Below are 26,357 nucleotides of genomic sequence, written 5' to 3'. Positions count from 1 at the left end.
ATGTGGAGTCACATACTACATTTTTAAAAGGCTGGCATCAACATACTAGCTACATGTCCTCCCTTCTTAATTATTTTTTCCCTAAGCAAAGATGAAAACTCCAACCTCTGTTATTAGAAACACTTGTAACCAAAACCAATGACAAATATGTGTATTATTACAGAACAGTATGGTTTTTATATATATATGCACCTACCTCACTTATTATAGTTTTTTAGGACACTGACATATCAAATCTTACAGTTATACAAAAGCCAGATGCTAGACACTGGAAATTGTACTTCGATATATTATAAAGCTATATTGCAAGCCCACTGCATGGGCTTCACATGCACGTAAGACCTATAGGTACATAACCAATATCAAATGACAAAACTAGAGAGCAGTTTCTTCATACTTTATTTTACAATTTCTCACTAAGTATTTACAGGACACGGAGTTTGCTTTAGTGCAATACATAGTAATGTTGCATAAGTACAAACTGTTGAACTTTTCTAAAAAAAATAAAGAAATAAAGCACTTAACTGATATTACAGCTAAGTATGTAAAGCAACGTTAATAACTTTGAGTGAAAATGCTAACAGCATCTTTTCTTTTCATAAACAATTTCTAGAAACAAACCACAAACTGGCATTACATATTCCAAACTACTAACCCTTGTACAGTACCATATCATTTACAAAAAATGATTTTTTAAAAGCACATATACTGTACTGTTTGGCAGTCTTTTTCTACAGATACTGACCTACTCTTTTAATACAAATATGGTATTACCTTGGCAGTTTTGAAGAACAAAGTTATCTCAAGATATCAAACATCAATAACAAACTCTGATAAGCACAGCTTCTTGAGAACTTGCTTTAACAGCATTTCTTCACAGTGATATTTATGAAAGGTTGGAAAAAGATTAGCATAAAATATTTCCATCCTTTTTCAGTTTTTATGCAAAAATCGTTACTTTATATTGGTAATTATAAAATTACAAACACTTTCTATAAGTAACTGCATCTGTAGTAATGATAGAAAAAGTTATCAGTAAGACACCTAAAATGAGGCTTGCATAAAATGATGGTTTGAAGAAAACTAGGTACATCTTTTTAAAATAACAGTAAGAGAGGTAACTAATTTAGAATAAGCAACACAGTAGTTTAACAGAGACAACCTATTAATCAATTTAAAAAGCTAATTATTTATTAATAAATGTTAAAAAAATAAAGGAATTGTGATGAGGTGAAATCAACATTTAAAAAGATGTGATGAAACATTTACTCTTAATCTTAGTTTTGGCACTTCATTGGAACAATTACTTTACCAAAGACCAAAATATGTATAAAAGATATACAGCTCCTTGACATACCTTGCAAATATAGTACATAAGTACTGGCAAACACTGAAAACATAGTTAAACATTCCCACAGATTTGCACATGCATGCACTATTTGGACAACGGCATTATATCTATGTTCTTGGCGGTGACAATCTTGCATTACTTGGGTATTTTAGGCCATTTCTTCAGCAGATCTTGCTTCTGATTTAAGTCTTACAAATTCTTTAGCAACTTCGTCATTGGTCCTCTGAGAAAGTATTCTAAGAATTGTTAACCCAGTTTCATCTACAGAGATGTTTCTCAACAAGGGGTACCAAGATGCACAGCTACCTTTCTCTGCTATGTTTTGCAGCTGAATAACTGTCATTCCTATAATGCGATCTTCCCTAGCAAAGCAGTAATCTTTCACTGAGAGGTGAAGTTCGTAGGCTCCTGGCTTATCTTCATTACTCAAAATGCTGCATGGATTAAAAATATGAATTTAGAACAAGGAGTTTGGTTTAATTCCCCTAAGGAACGAACGTACTCTAGAAATCTTGTAAAAATTAAAGTGAGAGTGGTAGTTTAATTTTTGTAGTTCCATTTTGTTGTAACAATATCATTTAGTTTAAAACATTCTACACAGTTAACCTTTCAGATGCTACTGGTGATGTAGCTTCTGTTCCCGCTGACCTGAATAGAAACGGAGAATTCGTCATTCCCTCAATATCTGAAATAAACACTGTTACCTTTCCCTAGAAAGTACCTAAAATGTTCAACTAGTTCCACAACTATCATAACCACATTGTTAAATCAACTGGAAAAAAACCAGAAAATCACTAGCAGCAAGACTTAAAAGGAGCTTTGTGGTCAGACACTGAGGAAGTGAACTCTCTCCTAGTCAGGGTTGGCGGGTAAGGGGAGGAAAAAGAATTGGTCTCAGTTAAGAAAGGGGAGGAGGAGTAAACAGGTGAGAGGTACTGTAAAAAGTACTAAATTTAAAACTCCAGGTTAGGTGAAAGCTTCTTATTGCTTTAAGGATTAAATAATAGAGATAAATAATACCATTAACACATGCACAACACTTTACATATCTAGGTATCTCGGCAGTCATAAAGGCCCAGATACCTGGTAGTAACAATTAATGCTTTGGTCCAGATAACTACTTAGGCAAATAGATTCCTAGGTATATAAATAATTATTCCTGTATATGGAAATGAATTGTACATTTTAACCAGCTTTTCTAAGACTGAAAACTTAGTGGTTGTCATTCATCTTCATATAAAACAAAGACAGAAGTTACTAAATAACTTTGGAGTGATGTCTGTATCTATGGACTCCGATGTATATAGTGGCCTTAGGAAGTTTTTTTTATGTTCTTACAGGTTTAACTGAAAGAAATTCTAATAAAATTTGCATAAAATATGCAATTAACAGACAAAAAAGACTTACAATTGGAAAGTTTCATTGTATTTTGGTGACCAGGTGTTGCTCTTTGTCTTGGTTCCATGTTTTCTTTTCTTGTCACTTAGGTTAGGACCTAATATGCAGACTTCCACAAATGGCCGGAACATAGCTGTTGTTTGCCAGTTTAGATTATTAATTGCTACAACTACAAATAAATAAGTAAATAAATAAAAGTAGTTAAATAAAATTCCATCGGAAGAGCTCCAATTAATTATCCAGTATGACTTTTTATAGCCCATGAAAGGTGACCTGAGAGCTTTCCTATAGGATACCAACACCTGGCAAGCCTAGGAAGAGCTTTGCCTGTTCTCTGCCAAGTAAGATGTCTGACTACTTTCAGTTACAACAGTAGCAAATATAAACATATATTTCACAAATACTTTACATTAACATCTCTTTTGTCTGCTGCCATCACTGTAATTAAAAAACCAGCTTATACTAATGTAAATGATACTGGCTTTCCTCTGGAATTCAGGTTGTGCAGAACAAAGGCATTTTGTTAAAAAAATGGAACTTTTTAAGTCTTGGTGCAGTCATTCACCACCCAGCTTTGCTACAGCTTTTGAAAAAATAAATTATATGCAAGCAATTCAGCAGTCTAATTCAGCACATTCGAATTTATAACTCCATAAGTTCAAATAATAAATTTTGACTGTATACACACAAAAGCATGGACAGTACTTACCTGCATAATCTTAACTTCTGCTGATGTTTAGCAAGGAAAAAGTATGACCCTAATCACCTGAAGCATGCTCATAACTTTACAAGTACTGTAATATTTAACATTTGTTATTTCATTATTGGTATGTTTTACTTAGGATGTAGGGCTTGGGGGTTTTGGACTTTGTTGTTACTTTCTTTTTAAAATTAGCTATTTGAAACTTACCTTTTACAGTGACTTTATGCTCACCAGTTCCAGGATGTGTAGAGACATCCACCTGTATAGATATCTCACCCACTGAATTATTAGTGGTTTGACCTGAAATAATAATTAGTAGGTTAGCACACTTGGCTTCTCAATATTTCAAGAGAAATAGACCCTGAAAGAAGGTGAGTGATATTTTCTGTCAGAAACACTTAGAAATTTCTGACATATATTTCACATTTGAGTGGGAATCAGTTACAGATTTGTAAGTGAGTTTGCCACAAAAGCACCTACTAATTGCAAATGTCTATGTAAAGTGCCTCAGTAAGATTAAAAAAAACCCTTTTATCTGGAACTTTCCATTCTGGTTGTTCTTAGGTGTGTTTTCATCTTGAAATGCAGAAGTTGGTGGTTTTGTCAAACTTTGTTTGTATGTGCACCCCAAAAATCTTCTTGCAAGTATGCATTTGGCAAGTTATTTCTGTATTGTTATTGATGAATCCTTTGCTGGGGGTTATGTCTACGCAAACTACCAAAATTCTGCACTAGAACAGACACAGGGGCTTAAAGAAAAAAGGGAAGGTTGTGGGGATGGCAAAGGAGCCAGGAACTTAATTTTGAAAGTCTATACTTTTGAGCACCAGCACAGGTTCTAAGTCAATTTGCACATAATGATTCCTTAAAAGGACTCTCAGTATGTGTTGAAAGGTCCTTTAATATATCAGATTATAACAGTACAATATAAACAAAATTGGCTGTGCTTACTTGTTGTTTAATTGGATGACTGTGAATGTTGAACTCTGTGAACTGTGCACTTGCTCCCCAGTCCAATCTCTGTGAACCATATACTAAAGCAAATTACTACCCCTTTATAGCAGCCAGTTGGCTGCTATTTCTGTGGGTTAGCAGAGGAAACATTCTGTCTTCTTTCTATTTATACAGAAATTCCTTACCCACTCGTTCCCCATCCATCTATATGTGAGGAGAAGCAAACATTCCTTTAGAAGTTTTCCAACAGCTCATGCAGAATTAAGGAAGGGGAACAGAGAAGAGGGGTGTCTTGTGTAATCATATTGGGGAAAATGCCCCAAGTGGAAAAATGAGTTGTGTATTCTGTAAAAATAAAACAGAAACTCCCTATATTCTCTAGAATAATAATTCCTGCTATATGCAAGAGACTCCTTCTGAATCAGTCTGTGATTGTGCACAAAAGCACATTTCTGTGGAAGGCATCCTTTGTCCTGCTTGAATCCTTTAGCAGCAAAAAGTTTAAAAAAAGCTTTCCTATCAGGAGGACTTTGGAAACTAAATTCTAGGTTTGCATGAAAAAAGAGCCCAGCAGAAATAAATGGCATTCACAGACAATGAGCTAGCATAGAATTTAAGAGTAGAATTTAAGACCTTGGAATAGCAGGAGCAGTACCTCTGGTGGAGTGTACTTTCCAGCTGCTCCAGAAGTTAGGGCATGGAAACTGGGATGCTTTCATAATTTCTTGGGGGGGGGGGGGGGGGGGGGAAGGAAAATATTAAGAGTAGTTTGTTTTGGGGGCTTCGAGGAGCCAATGCTCCATGGTATGCAACATGGACCTAACAAGAGTGGCAAAACACATCTGAGAAGCTGAGCTAATCATTGGACTGTTCATAGGTCTCAGCTCTGACTCTCCAACTACCACAGCTATGAGTATTTAAGATAGCAGACTTTGTGTACGTAATTACTAAAAGCAGCACTGTAGCTATGCCCCAAATTTGCACTATGTATGTATTGTAATATAAACATAGGAAAGTTTACATAATAGTGCAAATTCTCATACAGAAGTATTTATGGAAGATAAAATTGCTGTGTCTGAAAAGGTATTGCCTGACCTGTCTGTTAACAAAGTTAGTTTTTAGCTGGTATTGTATTTAGAGAAATGTTATCATCAGTCTTGCATTCTCTTCTATTTACAGTTCAGTATGGCAAAATTTGGTAGCTGTAAGAAAGTGAAACACAGCAGCCTTGAAAACTGAGCAGTGAAAAACCAATAATTTGATGGTGTAAAAAAGTCAGACAGAAATACATAGTGCTGAACCCTGAGGAAAAAAAAAAAAAAATCTGTCCCTGCACTCAGACATGCAAGCCTTCTCTTTCATCAGCTTTTTGCCTGTACTACAGAGTTTGAAAACAGCGGTATAATCCTAAGTTAACGTATCATTTCATGATATGGAACATCAACTATCTTATGTTCTATCTTATGATGGCAATTCTTTTGAAACTGCTTTAAGATCTTTTGGTATTCATCACATCTTCCTGCTGGTAGTTTCATGTAAAATACTTAAATCTGGAGGATGCTTTATTTGAGACCCTGTTTCTCACAACACAAAAAATAAAAGACAGTAGCAAATTGCGTGTCAGAGAGAGAGAGAGCTAGATATTAAGGGCACGCTTGCAAAACAAGGGTTCTTTTTATGCTGCAAAGTCATCTAGTACCAGAAGAGCAGAATGATGGAATGTTTTTAATGTTCTTCAGCTAGGGACATATTATTCTTGTTTCTTCCAATAACAATTACAGTTTCCATAACAAGAGATTTCATTCTTTTTTCTTGTCTTTTTTTTTGTTTGTTTGTTTGTTCGTTTTTTTTTTTTTTCTGTTGAACTCCAGAAGCATTAATTGTTAAGGTGTTTGTGGTCTGTGCAGTGCCCGTTCTTGTTTAGTGGTGCTTGCAGGGACAATTCTAACTATATGGCCCTATTGTAAAAGTAAGACTCACTTTTTTCCAAAATATTTATAAGAACAGTATGCAGATGGTCTTATGCCTTCCATTGTCTCTGTGAACCTTTCCCTGAACTTGCATTGCATTTGCAAAGTTCATAGGGCTTGTTTGGAAAATTGTGTTTTATTCAAGATTATTCAAAAAATTCTATTTTATTAAAGAAAAAAGAAATCTTGGCAGTGAACAAGGTGGATTGTTTTTTTCCTCTACCTGCTGTCCTGTTCATAGATCCTGTCATGCTCAGTATATAAAATGGGGCGGGGCTGGCTGGGGAGCAGCGATCGCTGCTCGGGAACTGTCTGGGTATCGGTCGGCGGGTGGTGAGCAATTGCATTGTGCATAACTTGCTTTGTATATTGTTATTATTATTATATTGTTATTATTATCCTTACTATTTTACTTTATTTCAATTATTAAACTGTTCTTATTTCAACCCAGGAGTGTTTCTCCCTCTTACTCCTCCGATTCTCTCCCCCATCCCATCGGGGTAGGGGGAGTGAGCAAGTGGCTGCGTGGTGCTTAGTTGCTGGCTGGGGCTAAACCGCGACAGATCCGTTGAGCCTTAAGTATACAGTTCAGTTGTCAGAGTGTATGCCCAAGAGAGAGAGCTGAGATATGAGACAAGGAGACATAGTAAAAAATGGAGCTTTTTAGAAATGCAGGCAAAATTCAGTAGAAAAATAAGGGTTTGCCTTTGTCACCAAAACCAGCAGCTGGGTGTCCAAAACCTGATGTAGACCTACATTCATGGTCTTTTTCAGCTCAGGTTCCAGAGAACTCCGAAATATACTACAGCCCCCTCCTAATGAAAGAAGTTATGTATCTCTGAGGAGAGAATTGATTTAATTTCTGAAAGCTGGAATCTATTAAGCAGTCTACACAGTGTCCAAAAGAGATCAGTGTCTGTTCTCAGGTGTTTGAAAACAGAGCTCTTATTTATATTTGAAAGGCTTTTATACTATCTGCAGTTATTACAATGTAATAATCTATTACTTGCTTTGAAAAGAAAGCACTGAATGGCACAATTTATTGAATATACAAAAATACATCATCAGAAGTCCTTTACTTGAAATTACTATTTTTTTTTTCTTAACACGATTATATTCCAGTTTTTCATACATTCATGGTTCCTTACATTTATTGAAGGGCTGAAACAACCCCTAGGTTGAGAAGGTAAACATGAATTAAGTATTTTACTTTATGCAAAGGGAGTGCTTCATTAAACAGAAAAGGAAGCTGACATTTACCAAACACCTATCTGACTTTAAATACTAATATGTTTTGTACTGAACCAATCAGTGCTTATATCATAGCAATAATAAAAAGGTAAGATGGATTTCACAAAAATTTGGTCGTGTTTTTTTTGTTTGTTTGTTTGTTCATCTTGGAATTTCATAATTTGCTCATTCCTCAGATTTGTATTACCATGTTGGTATTTCTCTTCTTCCAGTCGGGAAGTTGGCATGGATCCATAATCAACTTTAGATTATTCACATTGCCCTTTCTGCCCTACTTGAGCTCTCTGATTTCCCCAACTTCCATACCAAATGGAAGTGATTCTTTCTTACTGAGTTTTTTCAGCCTTTCCCTTCACTTTATACTAATTTGATCAAGTCTCTCTTTGTATGTCTACACTGCCTCCTTCTAATGTCTAGGTTCTTATATTTTTATAGTTCTGGGGCTAGATGCTCTTTTAAAGACTGTCTTCTTCCCAGACTTCTGCAGCTTCCTGATGTTCTCCTCCTCTCATCCAGGCACTCATAAAGTTGTTGCAAGCAGTGACTTTTACAGTATTTTTGCCCTACAGTAGTCTAAGATAATAAGCTAGACTCTGAAACAATCTTTATAGCTGTATTAAAAGTTCCTAAATCTATGGAGGTTTACTTTTTTTTTTTCCCCACCTTTTTTTTCCTCTGGCTTTTAGGATTCAGGTTTTCCAGATGTTCTTTACCTCTCTGAGGATTAGAAATCTAGTTTAAAAGAAAAACAACTACCTGCAAACTAATCATCATGCATGACATGATTTTAGTACCTGAGACCTACAAAAGCTCACTAAGCACTGTGAGCCAGGCAATAAAACCAGCTGAACTGGCAGCGTTGCCCTGTGGTAACCCTTTCCTATCCCAATTGCTAGCTAGCTTCTTCAGCATAAATCTGACCATTTATTTAAATAGCGGACCTATGCTTTGACCTTGTTTTCTATATAGGTGTCCTGGTTTCAGCTGGGATAGAGTTAATTTTCTTCCTAGCAGCAGGCACAGTGCTGTGTTTTGGATTTAGTAGGAGAAGAATGTTGATAACACGCTGATGTTTTTAGTTGTTGCTAAGTACTGCTTATGCCAGTCAAGGACTTTTCAGCTTCCCATGCTCTGCCAGGTGCACAAGAAACTGGGAGGGGGCACAGCCAGAATAGTTGATCCAAACTGACCAAAGAGCTATTCCATACCATATGATGTCATGCTCAGTATAGAAACTGGGGGGGGTTGGCTAGGGAGCAGCGATCGCTGCTCGGGAGCTGTCTGGGTATCGGTCAGCGGGTGGTGAGCAATTGCATTGTGCATCACTTGCTTTGTGTATTATTATCATTATTATATTGTTATTATTATCATTACTATTTTACTTTATTTCAATTATTAAACTGTTCTTATCTCAACCCAGGAGTGTTTCTCACTCTTACTCCTCTGATTCTCTCCCCCATCCCACCAGGGCAGGGGGAGTGAGCAAGCGGCTGCATGGTGCTTAGTTGCTGGCTGGGGCTAAACCACGACAAGGACATAAGAATGAAAAAAATTGAACAAATATTCAAGCTTTCACAGTGCCCAATGCTTCATGAATTACACAAGTTATTAAATCAACATTTTAATTCAGACAAACATTTGTCATCTGATTAATGATGCCAATAAAATACATATATCTGTCTGGGACTCATCTGCTAATTTATTAGAAGACAAAAGATCAGGTTGACTAATCGAGTTATTTTTCACAGGATCCTGAGGCTCTATAATTTAGAGGAAAATCTTGAGTGCATGTTTTAACATTTTCATTTAATACAAAGAGTAAGTTAAAGCTGAATTATTAAGAGCTGGATGTTGCAAGCTAAATGATCTCTTCTGTATGTGTGTTAGAGAAAAGGAAGGCAAGCAGGGAAACCTGCTTTTAGTAATGATAACCATGCTAACTGCAACACATGCTTTGCTTTAAGAAGTTGCTATATAAACTGTTGATAATTGTTTATTTTGTGGGATTCTGAGAACCAAGTTCAGTTACTTGATGGCAGACTTTCAGCAACCATTCTTTCACCAGGCTGCCATGAAAAAGATTGAAAAGATTTAGAAGGTTTGTATTTGATTAGAAAACGTAAATCATCTGTCTTAAGGATCACTTGGTATTAAGGTTAACAGAAGATCCTGCAGCATTTGTAAGCCTCTCAATTGTACAAAGCCACACTATCAAAATACATTCTCTCCTGTTTGAATTTCTGTACTGTCAGACAAAGTGATATGGAGGGCATAATATAAAACCAGAATATCACGGTATGAGTACAAAGTACTGGTTTGAGTGTCAAGATGGAGTCCCCAGTTAAGGCTTTCCCCTTCTTGTCTGCCTAGTGTAAGCCATGCTTCACATGATGAGGGCTGGCAATTGCACAACCCCACTGTGACCCTCCATTCTCTGTAGCCATTTGTATGTCCATATGGAAAGAAACCAGGGATGAGCCAGCTTTAATGAGGGAAGTGAGTATCCAATTGCATCATCCATCCATCCATATGTGTGTGTGTGTATATATATAGATATACCGTCCAGCTTTTTAATCAGGCAACATACAGGCAAGTATAGCCTCTCAAGTTAAGAGGTTTATATATATATAGTGAAAGCTCCACTGATAACCATTAAGAAGTTATTTTTTAAAACTGCTGTTGTATAACGGATGGATACCAGTAGCTTGTGTTCATTTTCTTGAAGATTTAAGGGAAACCGTAATATACAATTTATTTCTAATTTAGGTGCTTTACTATTTCATTGAAGGAGTAACCAAAGACATTTTCTGTTGTGACTGCATCTTAAGTGAACATTCTGTAAACTTACGCTTCACCAGCAGTCTGGTTTTTTTAATATGTGAACTTTTAAAATATTTATTTTCTGCCACTATTCTGAATGCATTTATTTTGATATTAGCGTATGCTAGAATACTTCTATTAGTTGTAATTCTGCAAGTTTCTTCATTATTCTTATGTTTTCTGTTGTTCGTTACTCTATGCATTCCTTGCAATTGTATGCTGATTTCTGCAGATTATAATACAGGTCTGGTTTTTTTCTTTCATGAAATGAGGTTGTGTAACACATGATTGTGACCTCAATTTGAAACTACAGTGGATGAAGCAGGGATTATTTCTTTAGTTAAATTCTGTCTGAAGTATAGGTTATAAGAGAACTGGAAATGCACTGTAGCACTTAAAATTCATGACAGAATACAGGTATAGCTTTCAAAATATGACAGTTAATAATACAACGGTTTTGACATGCAAAAGAGCAGAAAAAAAATCTTTCCTTTTTCACTTATAAGAGCTGCTAAACAATTTTTATTTTCTATAGTCTGATGTCATCTGTCTGCTTGCCTAAACTATAGTATGTTTGCTGTTTTCTAAGTTAACTATTAGTTTAGTATTTGAGTCTGTTTCCATATATTTAAGAAGATAGATTGTGAGGTTCTGCTTTGCCTTGTACCATTACAGGTTGCAAAGGAACACAAGGTTGAATTTTGGCTTGGCAGTTGAAAAGAATTTCTCTTCATTTTTGATGAGGTAATTTCCTTCCCTATGTTGGTGGCTTCACAAGACAAGTATGGAGTTACTGTTGCAGTTACTCATTCTCATTAGGTAAATATTTTTAATTCTGCTTATTATCTTTTCTTGTTTTCAGATGCTTCTTCCCCCTTTTAGCTTTCAATTGTCCAGCATAAGAATGAAGAAATCTGACACAAATCAGCTGATGTGAAAGAATAGCGTTTTCTACAGCCATTTAAACGCACAACTAGGGATTGTAGTATGAGCTCCATGTTGCTAGATGAGTATTGATTTTTCTGCTTAAGTATTACAAACTCTTTAAAGTCAAGCTAAAAAATATGTATTGCAGTCCTGCCACTATGGATTGCTATGTCATATACCTTACAATAACAGTAGCATTTGCTAATGAGGTTTATAAAGCTAAGCTGCTGTAAATTTATAAGAAAAAATATTTCTCTGACTATTTCCAATAAGTAACCATTTTGGATGCAACAGTGGCATTTACTTTGGAGAAATAATAAATGAGAGAAAATTCAGGACACTGTAATGTTTGAGATGCTGTCTTTTTATGTAGTTTGCTAAAATGAAAATCATATTTGTCCAAATGTTATTAGAGTTGATGCTAACCAAATGTAAACATTGACAACACAGGCTATAGTTTATGAAATTACTGAAGATTTAAGACAGTTGCTAAACTGAACCACAGCCATAAATCTCCTTTTAATTTTGATAGCCTTTAAATTAAATAGTCTAAAAGGTGAAGGTATAACTTAATTCAATAAAAAGGTAACTGCCAGGTTGAAAATTCTCTCTTTTTTACGAATGAATTTTGAGAAGCATCACCAAGACTGGTCTGAGCTTTGAGTAACAGTAAGTCAAATATACCATAAAGTAGGAACATTTGTATAATAGGCCAATAGTTATGGATGTAGTTTTACTTCAGTTTCTGAGTCTGTTCCTTCTCTTCTGAAATACAGAAATACAGTAAGAGTTTGTCCTTTGGCTTGCATAGTTTTGTCTTGATTGTGAAAATGTGGTTGAATTTAGCTCAAGTTTAGTTAAAATTAGCTTGTCCTGCCTGAACTGAAATTTTACCTTTCTGTCTAGAGTTGAGGTAGGTTGACAACTTGTATAAATACATCAATGTACAACTACATGATCTTTTGCAGAAACCTTTGAGCTTTCCTTGATGATATTCTGTGCTGGCTTGCTGGCTGCCATCCAGCTGTTAGCCAGACATGGTGTGTTTTAGCCATACAGCACGGAATGCCCAAGTCATTGCGACTGAGCAGGGTTTTATAGGTCGGGCTTGGCGGTGCGCTACTATTTTACAACTCACTCATGCTTGGCACAAGCGTAGTGTGCACAAACACTTGTTTGGTCACAAAAGATGTTGAAAACAAACCATATTATAGTCTGAACCTATGCAAAAATGTTATCCTGCAGCTGAATTTAGAGGAGAAAAAAAAATAACTTTTGCAGTACAAGTTCATGTATATTATTAGTAGTGCCCAAACTAAAGTGACAATTTACAGCTGACAAAAATCAAAAGGAAACAGAATTAATCAGAGATCTGAACCTCAGGGGTTCTGTTTGGTAATAGCATACTGATGCTACAACATTCTCGCTTGGCTGTGTTTTATCTGCTCTTTGCAGAGGTATCAATGACCATTAAGATAGTAGTCACTCAGGCTTTGAAATGCAGTTCTCTTCACTAAACTGCCTTCAGGTTTCTCAAAATCCTTTAGGTCTATATCAGTGTCCATTTTAGAGACTCTAAAAGCAACCGGCTCCACAAAATGGTTCTTGGCAGCACTAACACTAGTGTATGGTTGAGTAAGAAGAACACACTGATCCAGAAGAATGTGCTTATAACAGGCACTGCAAAATCACCTGGACAACCTTCTTGTTAATATTAAATGTGAACTTCAGATAAGTGGAACTAAATTTTGTTAGTAGTGTATAATTCATTGTATGGAAAATTGTAAAAGTTTTCCTACCAAACAATACTGATAATTTATTTGCAAAAGAGAATGCTGCTCTATAAATTTTACGTTTGTGGATTGGGATTAAAATAGATCAAGTGCTGGCAGGTTTTGCTTATTTTTCTGGAAATAAAAATTCCTTTTTTTTATACTAAGGGCCAAACATAGATAATCTTCCCCCTTACTATCATATTGATACCAATGTTAAAATCTGTAATGATCAGAGTCTCAGCAGTATTTAATTTCCAAACAAGCTGAATGTGGGTGGCAGATCTGGAATAGCGGTAGGGATGTAATCGGAGAAGATAAACCTATGTCTCCTCCTGTGCCAGGCAGAAAGACAGGTGTTTAATATGACAGCATATGACAGAACTTAAGCTATGTCACAAAGTATGCTAATCTGATATCTATATTGTCTAATAAGTAAAGTTGATATGGACAACATTTGTCTTCTATCTTTCATTTTCATAGTGTGGTTACAGATTTGTTTTCACAACACTGACTGAGGTTGAATTTACAACTTTCATCATCATATTCCTTTTAAATGGCAAATCATTATACGGAGAAAAAGAAAACAAACAAAAAAAGCAATGTCATCAGTTATCCAAAAAATTACTGCCAGTTTATGCTCAGCATTGTCATTTACTTTCTCAAACACTTGTCTGTTTCAAAACAGTCTTGAGAGTCTGTAGAGGTGCTTTGAAAAGGAAAAATCAACAGAGTAAGATTATGGCAGTTAACTTTGTTAGTCCTGACTGTGTGATAATTTGCTTTTAAAGCATATGTCCATAACCATATAGTCTCATGAGGTATTTGAAAATGGCAAGAAGAGTTTAGCTTTCAAATATTTACTGTATTGAAACCACCACATGAACAACTATGAATCCTGAGATTAAGTCATCATTGTAAAAGTTAGGCATGTTTTTATTAATATTGCCTATGCAAATTACTTTGTTTCCAGGCTGGGAATCAAAGCTCTGGTTCAAGCAATCAGCCTTGTTTAGAAATGGTGTAAAAGCATATGCTTGGATAATTTGGTTATTCTTACTGAACTTGACCCTGCATGTACATGAATACAGGAAGTATCAAGGATGATAACATACACTTTTACAAAGCTGTTGTGCTGTCTGGGGTGGGGAAGTAAGTCCCCCTCCTCACACCAACCAAACAAATTTTTGCCCTTCAGTTTCTTAGAAACACTGCAGTTTAATCATGGCAAATGAAAAAGTATCTTCACCTGTGGTTAAAAGTAAGCCTGATGATTGTCTGATTCAAGTAGTCATTACAGGAAAACTGATCATCCATTTTTATCTACAGTCATAGTTATTATTCAAAATGCTGTTTTCTTTAGATTTGAAGTATTCTTTTTTCCACTGCTTTGAGTTTAATTACATCCAACTGTCTATTGATTATGGATTGGTTACCTGCACAAATATGAGGGCAGTTACAAATCTAATTATGCTTCAGAGAAAGTTTCTGATTTGCTAACAGGGTCATTTAAACTAAATACTAATGATACAGCTACAGTTGTGAGGCTGGAGGTCATAATAGATGAGTTTTTTAGTTCTTTTAAATGAGACATTAAAGGATGATGAAAAGCTATGAGCCATTTTTCCTTAACTTTCATTCCCAGTGGCTACACTTCTGAGAATACTGGTGTGCAAATATAGGCATGCTAATGTGTGCACAAAAATCAACACAGACTTCAGGCTAAAATCACGATGAAAATCAGAAAATTCACGTTTGTGGTTCAGGATTTATACAAGATCTCTGCTTATGGCTATAACCTGGATAAATTTTTTTTTCTCCTGAAGTTACAATGAAAGTATGCATGAGGAAAAGCAAAATATACTAGTAATTAATATTTTGCTGCCTAAATCCATATTGTTAATCTTTTTTGAGAGGCAGTAAAAAAGAATCTGTTCCTTATATATTAGAGTTTTATAGCAGTTTTCTCACTTGTAATGTATGGATTATTAACAGAGGTGCTCAGTCTAATATGGAAGCTGCCTAGGAAATCATTCCTTGGAATTAATCTCGGGGCAAACTGCACAACTAATGTTTCATGCTTTTTATACTGTGAGTAACATATGGTACTTCAGAGGTAAATGCAATTGATTTCCAGCTTACCTGTCCTATTAAAACTTTTCTGATTCTCATGAGTGGGAGCAGGGTAATTCTTTATAGATCAGAAAATTCTATTCCTTCCCAAAGATATTAAGTGGTAGACAGGTCATTTTTACAAATGCCCATTACATTCAAAAGAAATCTGGTAAAGATTACTATTATGTAAAAATTTGCAGTTTCTAGAATGCAGAAACCATTGAGCTTGGAATATAATGGGCATTATCTATATAAAAGCAGTTCCTGTATGTACTGTAGAAGTATGAAAACACTGTCCTAGATCAGTAAAAAAAATAGTAAGAAATAGCTTCTTTTTGAAAATAGAAGGAATCTTTGCCTAGAAGTATAACCATGAACTCTTGCCCTGTTATTGAAACCACGGAAAGTCCTCTTCTGAAATACATCATTAATGAATGATGTATGTATATATTTTAAACGAGGAGGACTTTGTGTTTCAATCTTTTTGGTGCACTACACCAAAATTCTGGAGCAGGAAAAAATGGCTTCAGTGTTGCTGATGTCCAGACTCAAAGTACACCTAATACCATATTCTTGCATGTCCTCTGCCTTGGTTTGTTTTTCCAAAAGTATCAACATTTTGAATTTTGATAAGCGGGCATAAAAAATGATGTGAAATTTTCAGCAGGATCCTGAAATGCATAAAGGAAAAAGTCTAGACAGGAAATAATGCTGTATTTTAGCCTATAGAAACCTTCTATTCCTTTTGAATCCACAGATGACCTGCTAGAAGGAGAAGTGTGGGTTCTGTAATGTGGAATCAGTGTGCTACGTTAAGGACACGTTGCTCACAGTCTATCGTTCTTAATGCCAGAAGGAAACCTTAAGGAATATGTCATGCTTTTGGCAGTTATTTGTGATTAGTAATTAATGTCTTCCAGCTCTGAAAGTGTCTAGAACTGCCAAGGTACTCTATGAATTTAGTCTGTTTCTGCAATTATAATATGCACTCTTGTATGGTCTCTACAACCCTGTTTGTGTGTGGAGTGCTCCTACAAATAACCCTGATATTCAGTGCTCATATAGAGCTATGGGACCTATTCATTGTGTAAAGTGACAAGCTGATAAATGCACTGTCCTCCGATAAGCTCCAGTGATTGACAACAGCAGTTGATATGGGATAACATCACATGGGCAAATTTGTGACAATAAACTCGAAAATATGACAGTGTTTGGAGACTGTGGTTGGCAACCAATAATTTAAAACGTAATTTGACATACTTATATCTCTCTTGCAGATCACTTACTTTGAGATGTCTGAGTGCCTATAAACTTCTTTATCAAGGCATCAGTAGTTTGTGTGTAAAGGCTAAGAGCATATCTCAGGGACTGTAGGTCTGGGCTCTTTTCCAGGAAATTCTTTTTCAGCCCACTTCCTCCAGCATGGAAGTATTGCTAAAATGAAAAACAAATACGGTCGTTAAGAGAGGCAAATTATCTGAGAGAGGCCTCAGTTACAGACAATTTTAATTTTACAATACAATTTTAAGTAAAATTCTTACACAAACTTTTAAAAAATAACACCCAGCATGTGTAGCTAGATTTATGATTATAGCAGTTGAGATAACTGGCATCATCTCTACTACAGAGCTTCTTTCCAAAGGTAAAAACTTAAGCCTCGTGGGAGAAAAAAGTATACAAAATTTTAATTTTGGTCTTCATGATCTCAAATATTTATACATCAAAACTGGACATATATGTTTGCAGGGTTCTTTTAGGTTGTGGAGAGTGGAATCGGTTTTAATTCTTTAAAAAAAATCTCTAAAATCAAGGCATGGTTTACAGCACAAGTAAAGAATATATTCTTTCTGAGGGAAGGGGGAATTTTGTTAAAATTTTAAGAGAGAAGATCCTAGAATATAAAGCTTTGGATTAGCATTGCAGTGTAATTGTGCCTGAAATTATGAATATGCTTTGGGAAATTATTAGAAATTCCATGGAAGTTTCCATGGTGATCATCTTTTTTGATTCCAGTTTTGACCTGTTTTACTGTGGATATGCAGAAAATGTGTGTGTCATCCTTGAGCGACCACATTAGGGTTTCCTGGACTGTGAAAGGCAGAGGATGGAAGAGAAAAGGAGCTCATCGGTTGGTACTGTCCTTGAAGACAGGGAGTAAATTTCATCCTCCAGAAGAGGATTTTCTTTGGGGCAGAACAGCTGTACCCACAGTTCTCTTTATGCGCTTCTATGAATGATGCAGCAGTAAACCACTACACCAGTAGTGCAAACCTAAGATGGGGGCAGATCTTCACTCTGCAAGCAGTTGCACCAGTGTAGAGATTACTGCCAGCTGTTCATCAAGGCCTGCTTACAAGATGGCACCCCTCCTTTCACTGTCCCACGTACACTGATAATTTGAGTACTCCCTTCCTTCTTACATTAAAAAAAAAAGCAGGGAAAAAAAAAAAAGCTGAATTAGCATAAATACTTTAAATAAAAGCTGACTCTTGATTTACTGGCGCAGCTAGATTTGGAACAAAATATATGTTGTCGTGGTTTAACCCCAGCCAGCCATTAAGCACCATGTAGCCGCTCGCTCACTCCCCCTGCCCTGGTGGGATGGGGGAGAGAATCGGAAGAGTAAGAGTGAGAAAAACTCCTGGGTTGAGATAAGAACAGTTTAATAATTGAAACAAAATAAAGTAAAATAGTAGTAGTGATAATAACACTATAATAAAAATGGTAATAATAATATACAAAGCAAGTGATGCACAATGCAGTTGCTCACCATCTGCTGACCGATACCCAGACAGCTCCCGAGCAGCGATCGCTGCCCCCCGGCCAACCCCTCCCAGTTTCTATACTGAGCATGACGTCATATGGTATGGAATAGCTCTTTGGTCAGTTTGGATCAACTATTCTGGCTGTGCCCCCTCCCAGCTTCTTGTCCACCTGGCAGAGCATGGGAAGCTGAAAGTCCTTGACCAGCATAAGCAGCACTTAGCAACAACTAAACCATCAGTGTGTTATCAACGTTATTCTCATCCTAAATCCAAACCACACAGCACTATGCCTGCTACTAGGAAGAAAATTAACTCTATCCCAGCCGAAACCAGGACATATGTTTACCACTTTGATGCCATGCTGACTATGTAAACTACTGCAAGTATTATATTATGTTTCCAATCCTAAAGCTGAGTTAAGAAAAATTAGGACAGATTCTTCCCAAAGTGAAGAATTTTCCCTAAAATTTTACACAAGACAGTGGTTGATGACCTAATGCACTTAAGCTACAAAGATATATTGGCCACACAAGTTTAAAACCATCGTTTTGTTCAAACACATTTCAAAGCATTTTGCAATCTACATTACAGTTCTAGGTCTCAAGATTGATGTATAAAGCTCGCGTTTAATGGCTAATTAGTAAAAACATACAATATTATTCAGGAAAACACTGTGACTACTTAATGACATGCAATATTGGTCCACTCAGTACAGGGAGTGTTGGGAACCGTAAGTAGAATCTATTCTCCCTGCATTTTTGGAGTGTTGCCAAAGGAATGTATGCAATATGTACATTTTAGTTCACATGCATACATATATACTAAATGCTTTATCCTAAGCATATCTGTGACAAAACAGACCTACAGGCCATACATGCCTGTTGCATTTCACCTTCTGATTCTCAAGATTTTTTGCATGAGATGAAACATAAATGAACTTTTCATACAAAGTCATTATTTACATTTCTGTGTTGAAGGCTACTGATTGTTACAGGGAAAAATATCTGTAGGAACAAAACAAAGTATTTGAAGTCATTAGGCTGAAAAGGTTTATAGTGTTTTAATCCTATGTATGTGGGCACTTAGTGTCAACTTAAGAGGTTCTGATTAAATCACCTTTATCCTCTCATCATTATATACTTACATGAAATTTGTATCTTTCCAAGCAAATTATTTCATAATATATGTTCCAAAGAAATCTCTATTGTCTTAATTGTTTAAAAGTGTATTAATGATTTCACCAAGGATCTTAATTTATAAGCAAGTGCTGAAATCTTTTAATATTTCCTGCTATTTTTGACAATTACTGTGATTTTGGGGTGTTTTTTTTTCTAGTTGTGTCTCCCAATAAAATGTTATCTGCAGCAGCAGCTACAAAAGACTAAAACCTCCATGAAAGCTAACATATATTTAAAGAGACAAGGACGCCTGACCCTAATCTTCCTCAGTTTTAAAATTTTTTTGCTTTTGCCCATAAATGGTAAATTTTGCATGCAAAACCACTAATATGAACATATCATGATTGTATGGCATCAAGTATAGAAAAATAATGAGTAAACAGGGTTTTACAGATTCAGTTGGACACCTAATAACCTGTTCTTTAGAGATGTAAACCTTAAAATAGTCCACCTGCTACTCATGCTCCAGTCTGAAGTGTTTCAAGGTTCACACACAGCAAAAGAGGCCTAAAAGTCATATTGACAAACGAAAGGTGCAGACACAAATGCATAATGTCAAGTAAGTGGAAATCAATGCTGTAGCCACTGCAGTCTCAGCCAAAACTTGACAAATGCCACACAAGTCATATTGGGTGGTAGTTCCATTTTGTAGCGTGCCTGTGGGTTTACAGTGCTTGCAAACACAAAAATGGAAACTAGAACAATATTATCAATGAACATTATCTCTGGGCTGACTTAAGAAGATAACTGAGATAACTCAGTTGGAGATAACTGAGGCCGGAAAGCCACTTCTCCTAACAGTAAACTGCAAATTAAGCTAAAAAAAAAAATTGCTAAGGTTCTTTTTACAACATACAAAGACTGATTATATGCTATATATATATATATATATATATTTATATATATAAAAATAAAAAAGATGAAAGATTATTCCTTTATTTCATGCTCTTCAAAGCATTAATAACACTATCAATAACACCATAATCTATTAAATTGTGATTGTAAGTTGCTCAGTGAATTAATTTTTGGTAATAAAAATTACACTAACGAAAGGAAAAATAAAGGAGCAAGAGATACTCCTCCCTGCACATCCCTTCCTTACAATAACCAGTTACTTAGTTTTTGAAGAGATACCACATGCCATTTTTACCATTCATCTGTTCTTATTTGGGAAGCCTTTCTTTTTTTTTTTTTTTTTTTGCTTTTAAACAAACCATATTTACCTAGCATTACCCAAAAATTGTGTATTTTGACCATTAAACTTATGAACTGCATTCCTAAATCAACATAGCAGTCTTTTTTCTTGAGTTAACTCACAAGTCTGTCTTTGTTCACTTTCTAATAGTGTAAGACCAATTTCTGCATGACCAAGAGTATTTGCTTAGTATTTTGGAAAAAAACAGATTTTGCTCTATCATGTACCAATTACAGTAAGCAGGTTATAATGCCATGTCATTGCCTTACAATTTGAAAATAGGTTTTTCAGAGCATTATTTTGCTCAGTTTATGAATGTAGTACAAATAGATGAGAATACTGAATTAACAGAGGATTTTCCCTGTTTCTAACCTTTTCCCTCCAATCCTAGACTTTTGTTTAGTAAAATGTTTAGTATCTATCTATAAGTCTTGACAGTTTAAGCACTGGAAATTGAGGCAAGGTTAGAATTGATATTTTTCCCAACTTTTATTTATTTAGAACACAGTACTTGAGCATTTTGTTCCATTTCTGTTTCCACAATATTAGTAATCCCCAAATACTATTTTTATTTCTGAAAGAAATGTGAATTCCACTGCAAACAAAAAAGATGGCAATTGGGAGCCCTCTCTAATACTTCTTTCTTGTCTTTTGAGACACTACTTCGTTGCACAAGACTTCATCATGAATATGTCCTCTTATTTATATCTTCAATTTTATACTTAAGTAGCTTCCCCTTTACCTTCCTGATGTGCTGTCTCTTCAGCATCAGACACAAAAATATGCTGTTATTCTAGAATTTTATTGCTTTCAAGTTATTTACCCCAGTGGAAGATCCAGGCCAATGAAAAAGATGGATAAGTACATTAAATAATATTCCTTAATGGTTCATTTTGACTTCAGAAACCAAGACTGTGAAGACTGTATGAAAGTCTCCAGTTTTTTACACCCCCCCCACCCCCCCCCCACCCCCCCCCCCAACCCCAACCCTAAAAAAAGGACTTTGTTAATCTCTTTATTTTTACATTTAGGAGCATAATGTGATAACCATGAAATGAGTGGAAGTGAAAACAAAGTTTTCAGAACATTTCATCTGGCCTATGGCCTGATCCTTTCATCCTTCCAGAAAGGTCAATTACTGAAGTTACATTATCAATTACCAATAAATTAATTTGTATTTCTGGTAATGAGATTAGCACCAGGTAAGGTTGGATGGATTGTCTCTAATATGGCTGCTTTAAAGATCTAATGTAAAACATTACTGCAATGATAAGATTTTTCTGAAGTAGTTTTATGCATTACCAACATCTGCATCAACAAGATATTGGTAGTGCATAAAAATTATTAATGTATTCAGAAGTGTATGTATGTAATGAATATGATTTTTTGTTTTCACTGAAAAGGCATCAACATGTAGAATAATTAAACGGCATCTTTAAATTAAATCAAATTATTTAGTAGTCACAGTAAATTAGGTGGTGAATTCCGAACTGTAAAAAGTTGATAAATTCAACTGGACATTGAATTTAAAACAGTGCACAGTAATGCACGGTATTAAAAGCTTTGTTTTCTGGTGTGCTATAAAAAAATGTGTGTCATACATGTTTGCTGGAGAATGCAGCTAGGAATAACCACACTTTTCAGGCTTAGTGTCTCCTTTGCAGGAGAAAAAGAGTCTATGCTGCAACATAATAAGGATTTAGCCCAGCTGCTTCAGCTGCACTAACTCTAAGCCCTAAAGGAACAGAAGAATCGGAGAAGCTTTGTCCACCAATTCCTTTAATGGAACATGTTCTGTATGCAACTGGTAGAATAACTTTTCTAACTTTTCTGCAAGCACACTATTAGACATTTGCTTTCAAGTCAATACAAGGAGCTTAGAATCAAATGGTTCTTGACATATTAAAGGGACCTTTATAATTCTAAGGGACCATTCAATATTAGAATCTATTGTTTATGTCAATCATGTTCTTGGTCATTCAAGCACAGAACAGAAAAACATGTAAAGCTGTACCTTTATAGTAGCTAGTGCTACTTCCATTATTGCACACTGCCTCAGGGTCAGGCTTCTGGCTTCCTCTCGAATCACATGGTCCTGCAAAGCAAGTTAAGACTGCAGCTGATTTTGAAAGAGAAACAGTATTGTGGCCTGTCTTTTCTTGGAAAAGTAAATAAACAAACAAAACCGCTGAATAAACCCCAAGCCTCTATGATTAACAAGGATTAATTCAGCTTCAGACTTCTTATACAACAAATTATAACCTAGAGCAATCATGCTGTTTCTTGAAAACATAGATTGTAGGGAAAAAGAACCAATGTTTAATACTGAGCATCTGAGTACCTTTTTCTTTTCCTAGAATGTATTATTTCTCTGTTCTGGGGGGTGGGGAAAAGGTTAAATTTTGAGTTTAAATGATTATATTAGATGATACTGAAAGAATTAATTTTATGAATGAGCCTGACAGTTTAACTAATATTTGTTAATGTCCCATGTTTAAAAAAAAAGCGTTTCCTATCAGAATGTAAGTTCAATAGTCATAAAGTGACTATACCTCTGTGAAATCTTTGTCTAAAATAAGTATCCTGTGATTTACTTAGGCAACATTTTAACTCCTCTAGCAAACTGAGCAATTATTTATAGATGCACGAATTACCACATTTCTGCCCAAATCTGAAATCCTAAAGGCAAAATTGATTGGCAAACAACTGACATCAGTATCAAACATCTGAGTTCTCCATCAAGTGTATTATGGACTTCAGTAATGCAGTGCTGATGAGTCTATTGTAGAGGTAGATGCTATGTATCAATACATATCATAAATAATACGCAGAAAAAAAAAGACTGGTATTCCCACCTTAGAGTTTTTTTCAGAACTGGTTCCAGAAGGGAACACAAAGATCTCAAAATTTTTTTTTTTGGTGATGTTTAATGCTTATGAAGCCTAGTTGTGCAATATGGAAATGACATCTTCTTGACCCATCTAGTGATCACTTTACCATATAAGCATACAGTCCTTTATTCTTAATTTGGTTTTGATGAGACTGTAAAATCATTATTCACCTATGAATAGTTACAGCTATATTTAACCTTATTATTGTAAATAAGCACAAAAATTAGGCATGAGGCTTGGCCTCACAGTCACTAATACTTCATCTATTTTTTTCATCAGAGCAAGCCATTCACATCTCCATTTGGCTCCATTACCTTGAGTTTTGACAGTTGTCCAAGATCTTTGGCTGCACTGAATATCATCTGGGGCCCCTGTAATCACATTGAAAATTCAGGAAACAGACTCATTATGGCGCGTTTGCTTTTCATGTCAACATGATCTTATTTTCTGCTAGGACATTAGCCAAAGTCACTGTTTTGCAAAGCTAAATGAAAATTTCAATTACACGAGACATATTTTCCTTCAATTGATAAGGCCAAGTAGTTGAATGCCTGCAGCATGGTTCCCTCCAGTATCATATACTTGATACAAATATTGCGTATTCTGTTGATAGTGGTTTCGTGTGCTCCTGTCTACTATCTCATTTTGTATTTAATATTTTTAAGGTATTGCTGGGATTGTTCTTATACAGTGTGTCAATGAGATATTTGTCCATAATCATAGCTCTCAGGTGCTACGCTAATATAAAAAAATCATAATGGGAAGTGAGCAGCCCTGAGGAACTTGCAGAAGCTTAACTGTCTACAGTGAAATCCTCAGTTGAGTAATACACAGCACAATGGTGTACTGTTAAGCCAGAGACATTTTTTTAAAGAAAAGATACCAAAGTGTTATCAAGTTAAACCAATATTTTACGATAGCCAGATCCCGGCACAATACCAAAGGCCAATGCCTACATGTTTGTCTTAAACAAACAGAATCCTACTATAATTCCACGCTCATATTTTTTAATCACAATTACTCCAAGAAGTATAATTACTAGTTCAGCAAGGCAGAGTTCTGAATCTCTGGATTTCAGGGGGGGAAAAAAAAATGTCAGTCCAACTTACATAGCACAATACAGAACAATTTTTCATTAGTCTTTCTGTTCCAAAAGGTTTCAGTTTCCAGGAAAAATTTTTCTTATGTATGGTTCAATTGCAAAAGATAGATGGAATATAGAACTGCAGCTTATATTTTCATTATTTACTAGTAGTAAGAATGGTAAGATAAATACAAAAATTAAAAAATAAACCCTGCTTCTGAATGTCTGTGCCTCTCACCGTCAGAGAAAAAGTAATATTCAAGGCTACAAAAGGGAAGCTTCTCTCTTACAGTGTCCTACTTTTCATTGATTTTAATAATTGTGTGTTCAAAAGTAAATAAAGTAGCAAGATAAATACAACTAGCTATACACCTTTCACCATGCCTGCCCACTGGGACACTTTATGTAGAGGCTACCGCTAGTAAAACCCAACAGCTGGCAAAGTGTAGCATACACATGTGATACTGCAAGAACTCTGAAAGCCTAATCCAGTAATCTTTGTACCTATTTTTCACGTTCCTTAATCATTACAGACTATATATTTAACATATTCTATCTTTCACTACACAAATGTTGAGCAAAATTGGAAAAAAATATGCTGCAGAAAATTTCTAGTTGGAGGCTCATGTTTCTTAAGTGTGTGCGGAGAAGCAAGGGTTGTTTCAGTTTTATGAAGAATGAGGGCAATGCACTTGTGGAAATCCCAGCTGTCACCATTTAAAATGATCTTAAAGAGTCTTGAATGATACGTGCAGTCTCTGCCTTTAATCAGTAACTGGCTGATAAACAGAAGACTTCTTATTCTTGGCCTCTAACTAATCGAACATCCATCCAGAAGACTCTTCATTCTGGGGGAGGGGAGAGGAGGGCTCCTTGTCTCTGCTTCTTCACCACTCTTTCTGTGTTCTGCCTGAAATGCAGAAACTTTGCATTCCAGACGTACACCTATAGCTTAATGAAGTATCAACTTGCTAAACTAATGATCAGAATAAGCTTTTTTGAAATATATATAAAAACTCTAACATCAGTGTCACAGCTTATTGCTTGGTGTGATTTCTGAGTATCAGTAAGGACAACAGAGGTGCTTGCAGATTCAGGCAGGTGAACTGAAATCTGTGTTCAGTTGGCAGTCAAAAGTTATTTTTCACTATGGTTGAAAGACTGAAATCTTTTTATTATTTTTTAAATAAAGATCTACATTCAAACTGTTGGGGGGAGGGGGGGATCTTTCAACAAATGTTTTACTATCCTAACTAACTGAAGCATATTGTGCTATTATCCAAGTGGGCTTACTAAATCTTTGATAGGTAATTCTGTATTCTTGGCAACCAATTAAAAAAAAAACAGCAGAAAACCCCTTTAACTCTGAACCATGCTGGTTCAGAGTGTAACAACTGGTGCTGCATAAAGCTAAAAATTGCTTCTAATGCCTGATGGGAAATGCAGTTACCCAATTTAAATGCTACTTATGTGTTTGCAGATAAAATTCGCACCAAAATGTTTAAAAAGCAAATTAAAAAAAATCTCAGAAATATAAACTTGACACAGTCACTCATTGAAAGAGGGGCTGTTTCTAATTATGCATAGTAAACAAGGGCATTATAGTAAATATGAACAAATCCAGTGAATGGAGTCCTGGCTATGATCTTGTGATTAGCTCTAGTCTAGAATTTTTACTAGCTCAGGTTATTTCATTACTACCTTAACACCATTTATACATGTTCTATTAAATTTCCTCTTGCCTCTCCAGCAATATTCTTTCATGTATCCTTAATATAACATGATTTAATGATATGTCCTTAAGATATGGATACTGACCAATAGATTTTTAGCAACTTAACTGATATCATAGGATGTATACAGTAAAGTTGCCCAAAGGCACACTATGGCAATGTCATGATTAGCTTGTCATAAAGATGGTGAATTTATTCTAGACAAGATTGAAAACGAGAAGAGTTAACATTTATGTTATCCCAGTCCCTC

At 35.5% G+C, this 26,357-nt stretch overlaps 1 protein-coding gene across 2 annotated transcripts in view; it reads right to left on the bottom strand.

The window, feature by feature from the left end:
• Positions 1-1,499: 1,499 nt before the first annotated feature.
• The window catches only part of UNC13C (unc-13 homolog C), a 196,520-nt gene continuing 171,662 nt past the window's right edge, over positions 1,500-26,357 (bottom strand). For both annotated transcript variants that reach the window (XM_075713782.1, XM_075713781.1), the window contains 6 exons: positions 23,605-23,661; positions 22,414-22,494; positions 16,548-16,695; positions 3,660-3,752; positions 2,759-2,918; positions 1,500-1,785 (listed from right to left, as the gene is read on the bottom strand). In XM_075713782.1, coding sequence (XP_075569897.1) covers positions 1,500-1,785; positions 2,759-2,918; positions 3,660-3,752; positions 16,548-16,695; positions 22,414-22,494; positions 23,605-23,661 — 825 coding nt within the window. The remainder of the gene's footprint in view (positions 1,786-2,758; positions 2,919-3,659; positions 3,753-16,547; positions 16,696-22,413; positions 22,495-23,604; positions 23,662-26,357) is intronic.

Source organism: Pelecanus crispus, chromosome 7 (genome assembly GCF_030463565.1).
Source record: "Pelecanus crispus isolate bPelCri1 chromosome 7, bPelCri1.pri, whole genome shotgun sequence".
Lineage (NCBI taxonomy): Eukaryota > Metazoa > Chordata > Aves > Pelecaniformes > Pelecanidae > Pelecanus > Pelecanus crispus.
Note: the sequence above shows the minus strand (reverse complement) of the source record. Positions and strands in the feature narration are given on the sequence as shown.